Source organism: Rhinatrema bivittatum, chromosome 4 (genome assembly GCF_901001135.1).
Source record: "Rhinatrema bivittatum chromosome 4, aRhiBiv1.1, whole genome shotgun sequence".
In the NCBI taxonomy this organism is placed as follows: Eukaryota; Metazoa; Chordata; class Amphibia; order Gymnophiona; family Rhinatrematidae; genus Rhinatrema; species Rhinatrema bivittatum.
This window is the reverse complement of record NC_042618.1, coordinates 68,721,330-68,739,987: the sequence shown is the minus strand read 5'-3', so window position 1 is coordinate 68,739,987 and position 18,658 is coordinate 68,721,330. Positions and strand designations below refer to the sequence as shown.

At 41.0% G+C, this 18,658-nt stretch overlaps 1 protein-coding gene across 1 annotated transcript in view; it reads right to left on the bottom strand.

Annotated features, from left to right (window-relative positions):
• Positions 1–16,598, bottom strand: part of CNIH1 (cornichon family AMPA receptor auxiliary protein 1) — a 73,392-nt gene extending 56,794 nt beyond the window's left edge. Inside the window, exon 1 of the mRNA XM_029598297.1 lies at positions 16,451–16,598. Coding sequence (XP_029454157.1) covers positions 16,451–16,531 — 81 coding nt within the window. The 5' untranslated portion in view covers positions 16,532–16,598. The remainder of the gene's footprint in view (positions 1–16,450) is intronic.
• Between the last annotated feature and the right edge of the window lie 2,060 nt (positions 16,599–18,658).

Below are 18,658 nucleotides of genomic sequence, written 5' to 3'. Positions count from 1 at the left end.
TTTAAACATCTCTCTCATTGTTCCCTTTCCCAGATCATTTATAAATATATTAAAAAATACCAGTTCCAGTCTAAATTCAGTCACACCATGGAACAATACAAAAGCATTATGATATTGTTTTATTCTCCATTCCTCTCCCTGGGGCACTCCACTATTTACCTTCCTCCACTGAGAAAACTGACCATTTAGTCTTATGTTCTGTTTCCTGTCTTTTAACCAGTTCGCTATTGCTTCTTATCCCATGATTTTTTTTTCAGGAGTCTCATGAGACAGAGAGATTGGCAAATGACTTCTGAAAATTCAAAATATACAATATCCACTACCACACCATTATCCACGTTTGTTAAGCCCTTAGGAAAAAAGGTAGCATATTGATGAGGTAAGACTTCCCTTGGGTAAATCCATATTAGTAGTGTCCCATTAAACCATGTCTGTCTACATGTTCTGTGATTTTGTTCTTTAGAACAGTTTCTATAATTTTTCCCAGTACTGCACATGAGGCCCACTGGTCTCTTGTTTTCCAGATCACCCCGGAGCCCTTTTTAAAAAACTGGTGTTATATTAGCCACCCTCCAATCTTCAGGTACAATAGACAAACTTTAATACTAGTAATACATTTGCAATTCTATTTGAGTTATTTCAGAACTTTATGGTATATACCAGCTGATTTCACTACTCTTGTTTGTCCATTTGCTATATTTCATCTTCCAGGTTCACCATGACTGGTTTCAGTTCCTCCAGACTTTCACTATTGAATACAGTATATGAAACAAAAGTATCTCCCCAACATCCTCCTCTGTAAACTCTGAAGAATTAAATTTAGTCTCTCTGCTATGGTCTTATCTTCTGTAAGTGCCTCTTGCACCCTCTCGATCATCTAACTGGCCACTTAACTCCCTTACAGACTTCCTGCTTTGGATATATTTGAAAACGTTTGTTATGAGTTTTTGCCTCTAAAAGAAAAAAAAAATTAAAATTCTTTGTTTACCTGCCTTGTCAATGTTTTGCACCCAACTTAAGAGCGCTTATGCTTTTTCCTATTTTCTTCATTTGGATCCTGTTTCCATTTTTTTTTTTTTAAAGAAATTCTTCTGGTTATAACAGCCTCTTTCACCATGTTGATAGTTTGGCTTTCCTTCTACCTCTTAATGTATGGAATGCATTTATTCTGGGCTTTCAAGGTGGTATTTTTAAACAATGCCCACACCTGAAGTAAACTCTTGACCTCTGCAGCTGCACTTTAGTTTTTTTTTTTTGTTTTTATTATTTTACTCATTTTATTAGTCTCTCTTTTGAAAGTTAAATACTAGAGCAGTCGTTTTCCTTAATTTATTTTCTCCACTTTTTAAGTCAAATTTGATCGAGTTATATTCATTATTGCCACCATCATTACCTATTGTACTAAATCCTGCAATCCACTAAATAAGTGGTCTAAAATAGCTCCCCCTCTCGTAGGTTCCTGCACTGGCTGCTCCATGAAGCAATCATTTATTTCATCTGGAAACTAACTCCCTAGCATGTCCTGATGTTACATTTATCCAGTCAATATTGGGGTTATTGAAATTTCCCATTATAATTGTGCTGCCAAATGTGTTAGCATTCCTAATTTCTACTAGCATTTCACCATCCATCCATCATTCTGGCTAGATGGACAGTAGCATATCCCCACCGCTACACTCTTCCTCATCACACATGTATTTCTATCCACACAGATTCCATAGTGCCTTTATTGTCCTGCAGGATCTTTATCCTGTTTGACTGTCATCCTTAACATATAGCACCCCCCCCCCAAACACACACACTAATTTGAGGCACTCTACCATTACCATATAATTTGTATCCTGGTATTGCACTGTCCCATTGGTTATTCTCCTTCCACCAGGTCTCTGAGATACCAATTATGCCTGTCTCTCCCTTCATTCAGTTCAATACATTTTAACTCTTCCATTTTATTTTTCAGACTTCTTGCATAGACATTTCATGGTCAGTTTTTTGTAAACACAAACTTACTTGCAGTGGATGGGGATAATTTGGAATCAGTTAACTCAATCTGCTCTTTACTTAAAGGCATCTGGGCTACTCTTGCCTTTATTGGAACCTCTCTGTTGGGATGCTGTTAATTTCCCTGTTTTATTAGTATCTTCCCAAGAAGCCACCTTGCAACCCACACATTGCTCTTTGACTGTCAACTTTCTCGCTCTGAACCACACATAGCTCCTCTACTGTCAACTTTCCTACATGTTCTAGTTTAAAAGCTGCACTCTCTCTTTTTAAACATTAGCACCAGCGGCATGGTCCCACCCTAGTTAAGGAGAACTCATCCTTTTGAAACAAACTCCCCTGCCCCAGAATGTTGCCCAGTTTAAGAAATCTAAAGCCCTTTTTCCTGTACCATTGTCTCACCCACGCATTGAGACTCTGAAGCTCTGTGCTGCTTCTGGGATCCTGTATATGGACTAGGGAGCATTTCAGACTCTACTATCCTGGAGGTTCTGGATTTCAACTTTCTACCTAAAAGCCTTAATTTGGCTTCCAGAACCTCCCTATGTCACTGGTAACTACATGTACTATGCCAGCTGGCTCCTTCCCAGCACTGTCTAAAATTCTATCTAGATGACATGCGAGGTCCGCTACCTTCACACCAGACAGGTAAAATTACCATAAGCCTCATGTCCTCTAGCCACCCAGTTCTCCTCATTCCTAAAGATCAACTCACCAACTATGACAGACATTCTAACCCTTCCCAGGCACAGGCCCTTGGAGATCCATCATTGGTGCGAGAGAATAATGCATCATCTAGAGAGTAGATCCTAGCTACAGGATCACTTCCTGCTATACCAAGGTTATGCCCTCCTTCCAGGTGCCCTTGCTCCTCTGAGGCAGCACAGGGGCTGCCTGACTTGATGTGGAAAGTCTCCTCTATAATCTGTCTGCTTCAGCTCCTTCAGTCTTTTCAGAGAACCAGGAGTTCTTTGCATTGAGCACAGACACAGTCTCTAGCTGACTGGTAGATATTCATACACTTGACACTCCATGCAAAAGACTGGAAGGCTTCACCTCTTACTGCTGGACTGTTGATTGTATCTTAATATTGTTGAGCTGTTAGTCAATTAAGGTTGCTAAGGGAGTAGGGCTGACTAATCTAATTTATCCTTGAAATGTATTTGGTGTATGTAATGTTAGTTTGGTAATGACCTATAAGGGGACAATAATTAATCTAGTGATAAGGGCTTGATTATTCCCTCATTTATCTAATTCCCTGATCAAGTCTTGTGAAAATGTTCCAACTATCCTCTTATAATTGGGATAACAGTCCATAAATCAAAGAAGTGCTTGGGGTAGGTAGGTGGGAGGGAAAGGTGACACTATAAATTTACCTAGTTTTCTCTTATAAAGAAAACACAGAATATCAATTTATCTCAAAATCTTTTCTGCCCCAAGCTTTAAATCACAAAATTTCCTAGAAAAGCAATACTTACAAATTCTCTTCAAATCACCATCAAAATCACCTTTTGCTCTCAGTACTCCTTCACATTTCTGTGAGAGAATTGCAAACAGATATTCAGGAAGAAATATTCAAAGCATATATACTCCTGAGGGAGTACTGATAGAAGAAGATTGGCAAGTATTGCTTGCTGGATACTATCAGGCTTAAAATTTGGGGGAGAGGTGAAATAGTGAGGTAAATTAATTTTTAGTGTGTTTTAAGTAAGGAAAGGTAGGTATTTTAGTTTTATGTATGCTTTGATTTAAAATAAAAAGGCTAGGAAAAGGTAGGTAATTTTAGTATTTTTCTTTCCCTCTCATTCACCCCAACTTCCACTCACTCCTAAGTTCATTCTTTGATTTAAAGACTCTTATCCCATATAAGAGGACAAGAGACATTCTCACATCAAAAATCAGGAATTTAACTAAAACAAGGGAGAGCCCTTATCAATTAGGCTGATTGTCCCCTTCCATGTCACTGCTAGGTTAACATTAAATACACCACATAAATTTAAAGGAATGATTTGTACATTTACTTCCACAGCGACCCATATTAACTAAGAACTCAACAATATTAAACTGTTGAAAGCAGTCCAGCAACAAGATGGAGACCTTCCAAATACCACATGTATGATTATCTACCAGTTGGAGAGAGGATGTATGTGCTCACCCAGTGCAAACAGCTCCTGACTCTCAGAGAACGAGTCTGATCTCGAGGCTATAGTGGCAGACCTTGAGAAACTAAGGCAGAGAGATAGAGGAGACCTTTGAGGATATAGTAGCCAAGTCCCCACTCCAGTCTGACAAACCCTGTGATGCTTTGGAGGAGCAAGGTTACCTGATTGTAGAGCATCACCCTAGTGTAACAGGAAGCAATTCTAAAGCAATGACCTACTCATCAGGTGATGCATTATCCTCTCGCACCAAGGATGAGTTTCCAAGGGTTAATGCACAGAAGGGAAGGGTTAGGTAGGCCATTATAGTTGGTGATTAGATCATTAAGAATGTAGATAGCTGGGTGGCTGGTGGACATGAGGATCACTTGGTAACTTGTCTGCCTGATACAAAGGAGGTGGACCTCATGCGTCACCTAGATAGGATTTTAGACAGTGCTGGGGAGGAGCTGATTGTTAGAGTACGTGTACACCGACAGCATAGGAAGGTGTGGGAGGGAGGTTCTGGAAGCCAAATTTAAGTTGTTAGGTAGAAAATTGAAATCCAGAATCTCCACGAGAGCATTCTCTGAAATGCACTCTATTTTACATACAAGACCACAGAGGCAGGAATAACTCTGTAGAGTCTCAAGGCTGAATGAAATGATGGTGCAGGGCTTTAGTTTTGTTAGGAACTGGGCAACATTTTGCAGAAGGGGAAGCCTATTCCTAAAGGATGGGCTCCACCTTAACCTGAGTGAAACCAGGCTACTGGAATTAATCTTCAAAAAAAGAGAGAAAGCCATTTTTATACTAAAACATGGGGGAAAGCAGAAAGCCACTCAGCAGAACATGGTTCAGAGAGACATCGTCAAAGGATAATAAAACAGAGGAGATAGGGAATCCTGATAGAGAGGTTTGAATAAAAGCAAAAGCAGCCTATGTGCCAAGAAGTAAAGAACCATCTGAGTTAAGATACCAAATTATTCTATCAACTGATACATAGATTGTTAATACAAACAATGCCTGAAGTCTAAAAAGTAAGATGGGAGAGTTAGAATGTATAGCACTAAATGAAGAGGTAAACATAATTGGCATCTCAGAGACCTAATGGAAAGAGGATAACCAACGGGGCAGTGTTATACCAGGCTATAAATTATAATCACAATGATAGGGTGGATCAACTTGGGGGGGTTACTTTATGAGAGGGCTGGCATAGAGTCCAACAAGACTATGCCATATGTGATGGGGGAAGAGTATAGCAGTGGGGGTAATCTACTGTCCACTTGCCAAAATGGACAGATAATGAAATGTTAACAGATTAGGGAAGCTAACAAATTTGGCAACATAGGAATAATGAGAGATTTCACTTACTACAATATTGACTGGATAAATGTAATGTCAGGACATGCTAACATTTCCAGATGAAATAAATGATTGCTTCATGGAGCAGCCAGTCCAGGAATGATAAAAGGGGGAGCTATTTTATATCTACTTAGTGGAATGCAGGATTTGGCACAAAAGAGAATGGTAGTGGCAACAATGAACACTATAAAATTTGACTTAATTGGAAAAAAAATACATTAAGGAAAACTATTGCTCAAATTTAACTTTCAAAAGGGATAAAATAAGTAAAATAGATTGTTTTCTGGAATTTCTATTTGGAAAAGATAGTGACAATGTTTTTGTCTGCAATTACTCAATACAGGATTTACTGATTTTCCAAGACTGGATCAACTCTTTGGTAACTTGCCTACAATTCATGATGCAATACCATTCCAAAACACTAAGTTTCTTAGACATGCTGACTGGTATCACCTCAAAAGCTCAAGCGTTGCCTAAAAATCTCCTTTTTTTTTTTTTTAAACTACAAGCAATCCCCAGTAGGAAAATGCATGTCCACCATCTGCTGGAGATGGAGAATACTGGTGGGCTGATGTCAGGGTAGGGCTATATGTCCGTAATGTCAGCTTTACTTCATCTTCAAGGGAGGTGCATAACCCACTGGTGTGGACTGGCCTGCCTGAGTGCAGAACAAACAACGATTTACTGTAAACCAGAGGAATAACTTATTAAAATGTGATCATTTCCATCCTGTAGTCTCCCTAATAGTCAATTTCTACACTTAAGATGTTTATGTTCAAATATTGAGGAGATGTATCAACGCTTTCTAGAGTGAGGATACCCAGTGCCAGCAATAAAATCAGCATACAAGAGGGCATGATATGCCAATTGAGATTTACTTTTGAAGCAACGACCATCTAGAGAGGACAATAGACTTAAATGTATTTTGAGGCATTGCCAAGTATCAGGAGTGATCATGACAGTTATCAGAAAACAGCGGCATTTCTCCCATGTTTTACATTCAGAGTTAAAATTTAAAGAGCTGGTTACAAGAGCATTTCTACTGGATAGTAACTGGATAAGTACTTCACTGAGAGGTCAAACATGTGGAACTTGTTCACATTGCAATCAACATATTGTAGGCTTAGAATGGCAGCTTAACACATATTTAAAGATCAGGCCGAATGAAGAGATATACCTGAATCAGACTGAATTAACATACAAATTTCCTACATACTGCTAAATTAAAAGCTCAGATAGTACAACATTGTACTTTGCAACAACTTGTTGGGTAATAATTGACCAGTTGTAGAATCAGTTCGAGGGAGAGACAGGGAGTCCCTCCTCAATGTCCTTGAACAATTTTGGATTTCTACTTTGAACACATTGTATCCCAAAGGTTTAAATCTGGAAGTAGATTGGTACTCGATCTAATTTAGATTCTATACAGAAGAAGGAAATTCATATAACAATAATAGGACTCTGGTTAGGAGACAATTTAGCGTTTAGGGAGTTTCAACATAAAAGAAAGAATAATATAATTATGCATAAAGGGTCACAAAAAATAAAGATGAACATCTCAAATTTGAATCAATTTTTTATTAATTTTTTTATATATTTTATTGAAATTTAGATACTTAAATATATATGCGGGACTGTTCATTAGAAAATGCCGTTAAAGTTGAGCGAATGAATGAGTGATATGTGCTGTGACTGGTGGTACGAGTCAACTAATATGCCAACTACACTTTTCTTTTCAGCGGCAAGCTAACTAAAACGCTGCGTATGATAGGCATAAGGAAAAGGTTTTGGCTTTGACTGGACTCATTGTGCAAATATCCTCCGTAGCAGGATTCTTATCTGAAATGTGGACCATGTCAAGGAGCTTTCATCACTGAAGTTAAGTAAAATTAATTGCCCATGACAACGAGCACTTTGAGGATAAATATATAGAAATCAATTTCCATCGTTCGCATGTTGCTTTCCTCTTATTTGCAAAAAACAAACAAAAATATGAACTGGACCAATGATTAAAAAATAGGAGAAACAAAAAAATGAACTCACTAAGTCATTATGAGTGATTGAAGGTGACCAGTTCTCCAACTATGAAGTTCCTTTGATATATAAACAAGCAGCATTAGAGAGAAAGGCTCGATTTGTCTTTTTTTAGTATCCATTCATACCCTCTCATTTAGACTACTACATTTACACTGTTTAAAAATACCATATTGGAAGCCCAGTCCAGATGTACTGAAAGCATCAAAAAAGTGGAAAGAAGGCTAAACAACTGTTGAATTGATTAAAAGGTGAAGTGAAGGAAGCTATTTTAGCCAAAAGAACTTCTTTCAAAAATCAAAGGATCCATCTGAAGAAAATAAGAAAAAGCATAAACACTGGCAAATGGTAAAACATTGATTTAAGCAGGCTAAAAAAGAATTTTAAAAGAAACTGGCCATAGAGGCAAAAACTCAAAAACTTTTAAAAATATATCCAAACCAGGAAGCTTGTGAGGGAGTTGGTTGTCCATTAAATGATCAAAGGGGTACTTAGGAAAAATAAGGCCACCACAGAAAGACCAAATGAATTCTTTGCTTTGGTGTTTAATGAAGAGGATGTTGGGGAGATACCTGCAAATCATCCAAAAAAAAAAAAGCAAATCTGATCAATCTTACATAAAAAGAATAGGGTATATAATGAAAGTGTTTACTGGCTTGCTGAAAACCTATCTGGCTGCAACAATCAGCAGATGCCAGTCCTCTTTATCAATAACCCCCAAAGTCACTATTTTCTTTCAATGTTTTGTATTGCTAATGCAACATCTAATACCACCCTTTGTAATTATCTATAAAATGAATGATGAAAAAAACCTTAACAAAAAAATGCCCCGTTGGGTGGATACAGTCATCAACATTAAATCTCAGTTCTTGACTGTTTAAACTAAGGATATGGAGCAATGTTTTCAATACTGCACTAAGATATCTTTGGATGCTAACTATCAAGAGATTTTGTTTTTGTTTTTTTTAAATTGCTACATCATAGCTACACCATAGCTACATAGACAATGTTAAGGTTACTCCTGGGGGAATTCTGTGCACAAAAACTTAAAATTCTGCAAACTTTATATTTGGTCAAAATAACACAATTTACATGGCAGTCTAAGTAATTACATTTTAAATACATACAGAAAAACATTAGTTAGAGATGCAGAATTTTAAATATTTAGAGCAGAATTTCCCTAGAAATTCACTATAAATGTCCTTCCACTCGCTCTCCTTACTCCCCTGGCCACTTTGCCCTCTCAGGCCCCAACTCCTTCACCTGCCAGTATCTCTCCCCTCCACCTCTAGGCTCAACCCCTTCAACTCTATTGCCAGTGCCACAGTTTAACCCCATTCTCAGTACTGCCCCTCACACAGGCTCCCTCTGTCCCTCCATCTCACACACATGCTTCCCTCTCTCTAGTACACATACAAACACCCTCATACAGGTTCCCTCACTCTCTCACACACACACATCCCCTCATACAGGGTCCTTCTCTCTTGCATACACACCCACACAAGCTCCCTTTCTCAGTCACACATACATCCTCACACAGGCTACCTATGTCTCTCTCTCATGTACCCCCTTCACACAGGCTCTGTCTCACACAATCCCTTTTTCATACACACAAGCTCCCAATCTCTCTCTCACACGCGCCTTGACAATCTCTTCATATAGGCTTCCCTCTACCTCTGGCACCCACACTCAAGCACCCCCCCCTCACCTCCCATGCTCTCTCTTCCCATCCCCCTGTTCTCTCTCACCCTCCCACAAACCCCCTTCCCCTCTCACACACACACATTCACTCTCACCGGGGCCTTCATCTTCGCCGCAAGCAGAGCATACGCCGTGGCACACAAGGACCTTAATCTTTTTCGCGAATGGCGCACTTCCCACGGCACACAGGGGCCTTCACTTTTGCCGCAAACAGCGCACCGGGACCTTCATCTTCGTGCGCTCCCTTCGCGGTATGCCGGGGTCTCCTCTGCCATTTTCTGAGCAAAAAATGGGAATTCTGTGCTCCGCAGTAGCACAGAATTCCTTCAGGACTATAATGTGTTTAAGTTTGGACTCTCTTCCTCAGATCTTTGCGCTTGTAAAACAGAGTGGCTCCCTACTTCATAAATTTTTTGATGCCATAAGGTCTTTCTTATGGGATGGTATTTTTTCTATGCTTCATAAGATCAATGGGGCATGGCCTTCTTTTGATGGTCACTTTATTTTTTGGGTTCTCCTATATTTATATTGCAGTCTCCAAGGGATTTATGAAGCTTATTTCTGTGGTCTTTTTGGTGGCACATAGGGAAAAATAACCCTTGCTGTAGTTACACGGTTAGGTTCTATATTAGGAGCTACCACCCAGAAAACAGATCTAGTCGTCACAGTGGATAATATTTTGAAATCGTTGGCTCAGTCAAAAAAGCAAATAGAATGTTAGGAATTATTAGGAAGGGAATGGTGAATAAAACGGAGGATGTCATAATGCCTCTGTATCTCTCCATGGTGAGATCGCACCTTGAATACTGTGTACAATTCTGGTCACCGCATCTCAAGAAAGATATAGTTACGATGGAGAAGGTACAGAGAAGGGCGACTAAAATGATAAAGGGGATAGAACTGCTCCCCAATGAGGAAAGACTAAAGAGTTAGGGCTGTTCAACTTGGAGAAGAGACAGCTGAGGAGGGATATGGTAGAGGTCTTTAAAATCATGAGATGTCTAGAACAGGTAAATGTGAATCAGTAATTTATTCTTTCGTATAATAAAAGGACTAGGGGACGCTTCATGAAGTTAGCAAGTAGTACATTTAAGACTAATCGGAGAAAATTCTTTTTTACTCAACGCCACAATTAAACTCTGGAATTTGTTGCCAGGGGATGTGGTTATAGTGTAGCTGGGTTCAAAAAAGGTTTGGATAAGTTCTTGGATAAGTCCACTACCTGCAATTAATCAAGGTGACTTAGAAAACAGCCACTGCTATTACTAGCAACAGTAGCATGGCATTTACTTAGTGTTTGGGTACTTGCCAGGTACTTGTAGCCTGGATTGGCCACTGTTAGAAACAGGATGCTGGGCTTGATGGACCCAGTATGGCAATTTCTTATGTTCTTATGGGTGTTCCAGGATTCCATCCTCTCTCAAGGGATGGCTTCGGTAATAATGCCACAAACAATATAACCTTGGAAAAAGTTCTGCGAGTGGTGGCCAAACCAATAGGTAGCACTTGAAACAGATGATGCCCCAAAACCATGAAATGCAGAAATCGTTTATGCTCTAGCCAGATGGGAACATGCAGGTGCGCCTCAGACAAATCTAGTGACGTCAAACTCCCTCAACTGTACTGCCATTATCACAGAGGTTTTCATGCGAAAAGGAGTCACCCGCAAATTACTGCTGACCCCCTCGAGATCCAGGATGGGGTGAAGAGCGCTCTCCTTCTTGGGCACAACGAAACAAATGGAATATCGGCCAGTATTTTCTTGAGATGTAGGCACAGGAACCACAGCCTGCAGACAGAGGAGTTTTGACAATGTATACTCCAATACCTGTCTCTTCTGTGGGAGACACCATGAACATGTCCTGAGGAACACCACAAAACTCCAGCGCATAGCCATCTTGTATCACCTTCAGAACCCACTGGTCTGACATAACTTCGACCCACCTCCGATAAGAGAGAGATGACCCTCTATCTCCTATTCCCGGGGGGGGGGGGGGGGGTGGCGGCACATCTTCATTGGGAAGCTTGGGTGGTTCCACTAGCCGAGCCTATGCCCTGTCTGGACTGCCTGGGATGGCAGGATTGAGACCTCTGAAAGGCCACTCCTCTGTAGGTTTGAAAATGTTTGGATCCCCAAGTACAAACTCTCATGCTGAAAGGAGTGCAGCATCCGTTTCTAACCTCTAGCAACTGAGGAACCTGGGACTCACCCTACTTATTGGCCATTTCCTCCAGCTTGCTCCCAAACAAGAGTGAGCCATTAAAGGGCAACTTCATAAGATTAGACTTGGAAGTTGCATCAGCCGACCAATTTCTCAGCCAAAACTGACACCTGGCCATTATTACCGAAGCCATCCCTTGGGCTGCAATTTAGTCCACATTTCAGCCAGCTTTGGCCAAAAAGGTGGCTGCTGGTTCCATCACTGCCCTGGAATTCACACCAAATTCATCGACTTCTTGAGAGAAAAAGTAAACAAGAGTGAGCCACTAGGGAACAAGAAGCTATCTGTAACTTCATTGTCATTGCCTCAAAGGCCTGCTTAAAGATAGCCTCAATTCTTCTATCCTGTGCATTCAAGGCCACTCCCCCTTCTATGGGAATAGTCATTCGCTTGATAATAGCACACAAAGCGCATTCACTTTCAGAAAGCACAATTGCTCTCTCGTAGCTTCTGGGGTGCCCCATTCAAGATCAATCAATTCTTGAATGGCTTCCATAATAGGGAAAAACACACAAGGCTTTACGCTAAGAAATCAAAATGGGATCGATCTTTGGCTCAAACGTAGATTGAGCCCCAGGTACTCCCAGACATCGTCAATGTCTGGGAAATTGGAGCCAGTAACTCATCTCTATGAAAGAACCACAACATAGTTCTATACGGCGCCAATCCCAGAGGAATTTTTCCATCCTCCAGGGAGGACGGATCAACTTAATCATTTGTGCCATCTGGATCCCCATCAGAAAAACCAACAGCAGATCTAGGAATACTCCGATGCTTACCCGCAACACCAGGTGTGCAGAATTTTGCTGCCTGCGATCCTGACCTGTTAAGATTGGCACAGGCCAAGGACTGCACCTGAAGAAAGGACTGCAGTCCTTGAAAAACAAATTTTACCCCAAAAAAGGCAGAGGGATCAATGCCAAAACCAGGGGGGCATCTGTCCTGTGCCCACTAAACTACCTTCCCCTGCTGATGAACCAGTTAGGGGAGCTCCAAAGTCAGGCAACCCTTCTGGTAGCTCTTATCCCAGTCCCGCATCAGGCTGGGAAGAGCCTAGCTTAATAAAGTCAGATGAAGGCAATTCTCCCTAAGCCTCCAAGCAGAGATGACAAGTTAGAGAGAACACCAGGCTGAAATGCCTGAATATGACAAGCAACACAGAAGGTAAGGCGCTCAGGTTTCTTTGCCGTAGGCGCAATCAGTCAGTATGCTTGACCATCCACAAGATTTATGAATAATTGTGAATAATTGCCTAAGATTAACCTACAGCCGAGCTTAATCTAGCTGATTATGTATCGCTGTCTTTTGTTTTTTATTGTTTTCAATTACTTTTTTACCACTCTTCAGTTGTTATCGTTTTAAAATATCTTTCCTGTCCTCCAGCTACCATGTTTTTCGCTCCCTGTTTGATGTAACTTTTACCTTCTATATAGTTGTTAATTGGTTTCCCCTGTTCTATTGTAAACCAGTACGATAAGACCGCGTCTTGAGTATCGGTATAGTAAAAGAATTTAAATAAATAAATAAGTATGCTCTAAAAGGGATCTGAGAAGTGTGTGTCCAGATGTAGTCCTGCTGCAAAAAACTAGGCGCCCAAGAATTAGGCATCCAAAGTTTAGGTGCTCAACACTGCCGCAATGAGCATGCAAAAACTGAGCTCCCACGAGGATACTCAGATTGTCCACGTAGATAAGCATATGCATGTGAACATCCAGATGGATGTCCCTCACCAGGCACTAGCACGAACCGACGAAAGTGAAGAGGGCAGCCTAACATGCAGGAAAGACATGTGAAATGCCGTTGCAGCCTACCACGAGGCAAACAAGAAAAGCCTGAGAGAGAGACCTAGCCAAAAGGCTGCTCAACAGACTGCCCACATCCCCTAAGCTCCCCCGGAGGCAAGAACGAACATCGTATCAGCATGCAGACTGGAGGAATCCGTACAAAACTCCCCTCCTACTGTTTTATTTTTTTATTATTATTTATTATTGTTTCTTGCCTGAGCTCAGCCCATCCTGACCAAGTACAGAGTCTGTCTCCAGGCTGCGGAGGGAGAGGGCATACATACCTTCACCGTCACACTTGGCTTCCTGCAGCCGCTTGCCTTTTAGCTGGCTTTTATTTATTTTTGCGGCTAAGTCCACACCGGCTGAAAACAGCTACTGGGCCAAGGCACTCATCTGAAGGAGGGGTCCAAAGATATCACTTCAGAAACTCTTGACTGAGGGACAGACCATAAGGTATCACCACAGGAGAGCGGGGAGAATAAATTTCCTCCTTTTAAAATTTTAAGCAATCCCCGGTAGGCAGATGCATGTCCACCATCTGCTGGAAATGAAGAATACTTGCAGGCTGATGTCCGTGCAGGGATATATATACTGTGATGTCAGCTTTCTCAGTCTCCATCTGCAGATAGGTGTGCATAATCCACTGGCTATGGATCTACCTGTGATTGCTAAGAAATCTGCTACATTTTTGAAGGGGGTTAATATACATGTAGATAACTGTGAATCAGTGGATATAGTGTATATGGATTTTCAGAAGGTGACAAAGTGCCCCATGAAAGTCATGGGATAGAAGTCAATGTCTTACTGTGGACTGCAAACTGGTTAAAAAATAGGAAACAGAAAGTAGGACTAAACGGCCATTTGTGTCAGTGGAGAATGGTAAATAGGAATATGCACTTAAGTGCTTATTAATATATTTATAAATAACCTGGAAAGGGGATTGAGTGATCAAATCTGCAGATGATGCAAAATTGTTCTGGGTTGTTAAATCACAAGGTGATTGTGAAAAATTGCAGGAGGATTTTATGAAACTGGAAGACTGGGCATCCAAATGGTAGATGACATTAAAAGTAGACAAGTACAAAATAATGCACAAGATTCCATATTAGGAATTACTACCCAGAAAAATGATCTGCACACACTTTGAAAGCCTCGGATCAGTTTGTAACAGTAGTCAAAAAAGAAAACAATGTTAGGAATTATTAGGAAGGGAATGGAGAACAAAATAGAAAATGTCAAAATGTCTCTGTATTGCTCCATGGTGAGGCCGCACCTGGATTACTGGTCGATGAATCTCAAAAAAAAAAAAAGATATAGTTGCATTGAAAAAGGTACAAAGAAGCATGACTAAAATGATAAATGGGATGGAATGGCTCAAGAGGTTAGGGCCGTTCAGCTTAGAGAAAAGATGACTGAGGGGAGATATTATAGTGATCTATAAAATGAATGGAATAGAACAGATAAATGTAAATCTGTTATTTACTCTTTAAAAAAAAATGAAGACTAGGGGACACTTTATGAAGTTAGTATGCAGCACATTCAAAACAAATTGGAGAAAATTATTTCACTCATCACACAATTAAGCTCTGGAATTCATTGTTGGAGGATATGGTTAAGGCAATTAGTGTAGCTGGGTTTAAAAATTGTTTGGACAAGTTCCTGGAGAACTCCATAACCTTATTAACCAAGTAGATTTATGGAATAGTCACTACTTATTACTGCACAATAGCAGCCTGGGATCTATTTAGTGTTTAGGATCTTGCCAAGTACTTGTGACCTGGATTGGTCACTGCTGGAAACAGGATACTGGGCTTGAACCCAGTATAGCAATTATGTTCTAAATAATTTGCCTATTTAGTTTAAAAACATAGCAGACATATCTATTGCTTTGAAAAATGTTTGCCAGTTGAAAGAAATCTTAGCTACTTGACCAATCAATTCAGAAAGACAGCTAGTGCGACAAACCAGTGACCTCAAACCATTGCTAAATGCCTAGTATAATCTCACACTAGTCCTTCCAATTATTCTTCAGTGCTACAAGCATCACTTACAAAAGCCCCCCAAACCAGAACAAGGGTACAGTTTATTATATTGAACAGCTATAAGCAGCTTCACTATCATAAGCATGATTTTCACTATAAGCAGGTTACTAATATTTTAAATAAATGATTAATTCAATTTGTGTAACCTAAATATATCTTTAGTGATTCTAATAACTCTACAACTACCCTTGATTATCTTTTCAAAAGGGTTCTATTAAAGTATATAAATTAATATACCACCAAACTTCTACAAGAAAGTGTAAAGAAAACCTGAATCCAATACCAGTTATAAACAGTTTCAGAACAGTATGTATCAGGAATTTACTAGTCTCTAGTGTAGAAAGCCTCAGAGAGCTCAACTAAATACCCCGCCCGTCTACACAAACCATTTGGGCAGATGGCATCCCTTACAGTGAAAAGGTTTCCTTGTATGAACAGAAGGGATGCTCTAGAAGGGAAGCAGGCAATCAGGAACCCCAGCATTTACGAACACATTTTGAAGCGACTTAAAAAGAAAATTAAAAGCATGGCACTTTGTTCTTCCTAAATGTCTGAAAGAATGCCACGTCCACTCATGAACAGGAACATGACAATTTTCTTCTGCAAAGGTTAACTGCTCCAGTTATATAAGCTGGTTTAGCAACATCCCTGTCAGTGTTACAGAGCTTTCAGCTCGCTGAACACAACAAGCAACAAAAGCCTGAACTACAGACTCTGCAAGTTGGGCCATGGGTGCCTGATCACTCCCGAATATAGAGTGGAATAAACTAATTCACTATGTGCGGGGAGACTAAGTGGTATTAAGTTTAGCACCCCAATTGTTTTGAAAAGTTGGCTCCTATGGACTAGGCGGCAGCCACCACCAAACAGCCTTCCACAAAATAGGTTTGGATGCTTTCGCGAGCAAAGGGTCCAAGAATCCATTCTCTACTGCAGCGACAAGGGCGGATACGTTTCCCTGCCTGTAAGGCTGAAGCCATGCCTGACCCCTTCGGACCGCCAAAGGGCGAGCAGTCTCCAAAGCTCAGGGTGCAGAGTCGGGCTGCGATGGAGTGAGCCAACGCGGCATCCATCTAGTCATCCCTTCTCCCTGCCTCCCGAGTTTCTCCGGCCCTTGTTACCCCCCTCCCTGCGGCCGCACTAGGAAAGAAGACACTTACATGCCAAATAGCGAAAAAGATGAGCGCCGCCGTTAAAAGCAAAGCCAGCATGTAACAAAAGGCCGCGAACGTGAACGCCATCTTCGGGCCCGGCTGAGAAAAGGGGCGGCGTCGCACAGCCTGCTGGGTAATATCATTCACTCCCGAGGCGCGCGCCTGCACCGCCTAGTTTCAGGAGGAAGGGAGACGCGGGCGATGCACCGACCCCGCGCACGCGCGTTTCGAAGTTAACCGGACGGGGTTCCTGCTTACGGTAGTTGTGGGCATTTTCTCTGTGCTTAGAGTTCCCCAGTGAGATTAATGTGGCATTTAAGGCTATTGATGTTATAAGCATTTTCCCCCCTCAACACCCAAAGGGGAAAAACGGATGGTGGTGCTGTTGTAGAAGGTAGTGAACGGCTGGGTAGACAAGAGTTTCCTTCCCTCTGGGAACCTGTTGTCCTCCCCATGATGAGACCAATGTTATGTATATGCATAGTGGATTTTCAAAAACTATCTGAAAGCATTTAGACAGGGTCACAGTATGCAGTCTTTTGAAAGGCTAAATTGTAAAACCAGAACCTGTCCACCATCATACCTGATCCGGAGCCAAATGATCACAGTTCCAACAACACTGCAAATCGTGGCATTTCTAATTTAATACCACCGAAAAATATGTGCATTTTTACGGCTCTAAAAACCAACCTTTTTGAGACCGCTTTTGAGTCTTAAATTGTCCCACTTACAGCATTATTCATGTTTAACCATTGTCTTAATAAATGAAATTCCCGAAGTCTCTTGCTAGATTGTAAATTCTAAGGAATAGGGGACTAGCCCTCATACGGGTTTTAGGGCTTTACTAGCCACTAACATTTGTGCCCAATTACTTTAAAAAACAAACAAACCAACCCTATGGGCACTGGGATAGGGTTGATGTTTGGGATTCCTCCCCCTGCCATTACCCCATATTTTGGGCAGGGGGTGGGGAAGTGGAGTATAAAATTCCCCAGAGGATGCTCAATGAGTTGGAGAGTGTCAGGAAGTAGCTGGGCTGTTTAATCATTACCTCGGCCCTAGGGTTTTGTTCTGCAGTTGAAGAGTGGTGGTTGGAGTTAAGTTAAAGAGATTGCTGGGAGAAGATTCATTGGAAGGAAGAGTGATCCCCACGCTTCTGAAAGGCTACCTCAACGATCTTTTTACCTAAGCAAACAGAGCAAGGGTAAAAAGATTCTGGGCTTCTTGCTTTAAAGGAACCGAAGAGGGCTGGAAGTTTGAACATTGGAGTATAGTTTAAGAGTTTTTGGCCTTGTTGGGACTTTAACATTTTTGAGCCTGGGGCTATTTTTTCCAGCTTTTGACTCATTCCTGTTGGAACTACACTTTAGATACCCTATGCTCAAGGGAAGGGTTTTCTCAGCATGGGGGAGTGTGCAGGAGCAAGGAGACCTGGAATAGACAATGAAACTATTTATCACTTTAATATTTCTGATGCTAGTCTTACTCTTTTCAATTCTGGCCTGGATACTATTTTCATGTTAAAAGTAAAAGGTGATTCTGAACACTACCCAGGATGCTGTTTAGTCTGCCCACCCCCCAAATTGCTGTATAAATAGGCATTGGGGTGATTGCTACTTAACTCCTGATAATTTTTGCTTCCATGCTCCTATTTTGGACAGTTGCCTACTTGCTGGCCATCATTGAGCTGGAGTGTGAATTTGGGACTTTGCACCCACAGCAGAACTCCAGTAACCCATAGCACTCCTAGATGAGGGTTACAGCACAAACAGAGGACTAGCCTCACAAGCTTTTTGTATAGTAACAGCAGATGAGCAACTGGGCCATCCAGTCCTCCCAACTTATGGTATTAACTGCCACTCTGTGAAGGTTAGTTCCATGCATTCCATAAAGGATAGTAACTATCCTTCGGTGCAGATTACAACCTTGTCTTTGATTAAGGCTGTGTAGCAGCACTATAGAAGTGTTAAGTAGTAGTTGTAACAAAAGTGTTGAATTGTCACAAGTCTAAAATTTCTACACAATACCACCACTCATCAAAAGCTTCAGGCTTGAAGCTTTAGCTGGCACGAGGGATATGAATCGTATTTCTGCCGATTGAATATATCGTACATTTTCAAAGTAATCAGAAATCAGGGGCTGCCCAAAACAGATAAGAAAACCCCACAAAATTGTTCATGGAGTTCTTATTATTTTGGGGGAGGGTGGGAAAAA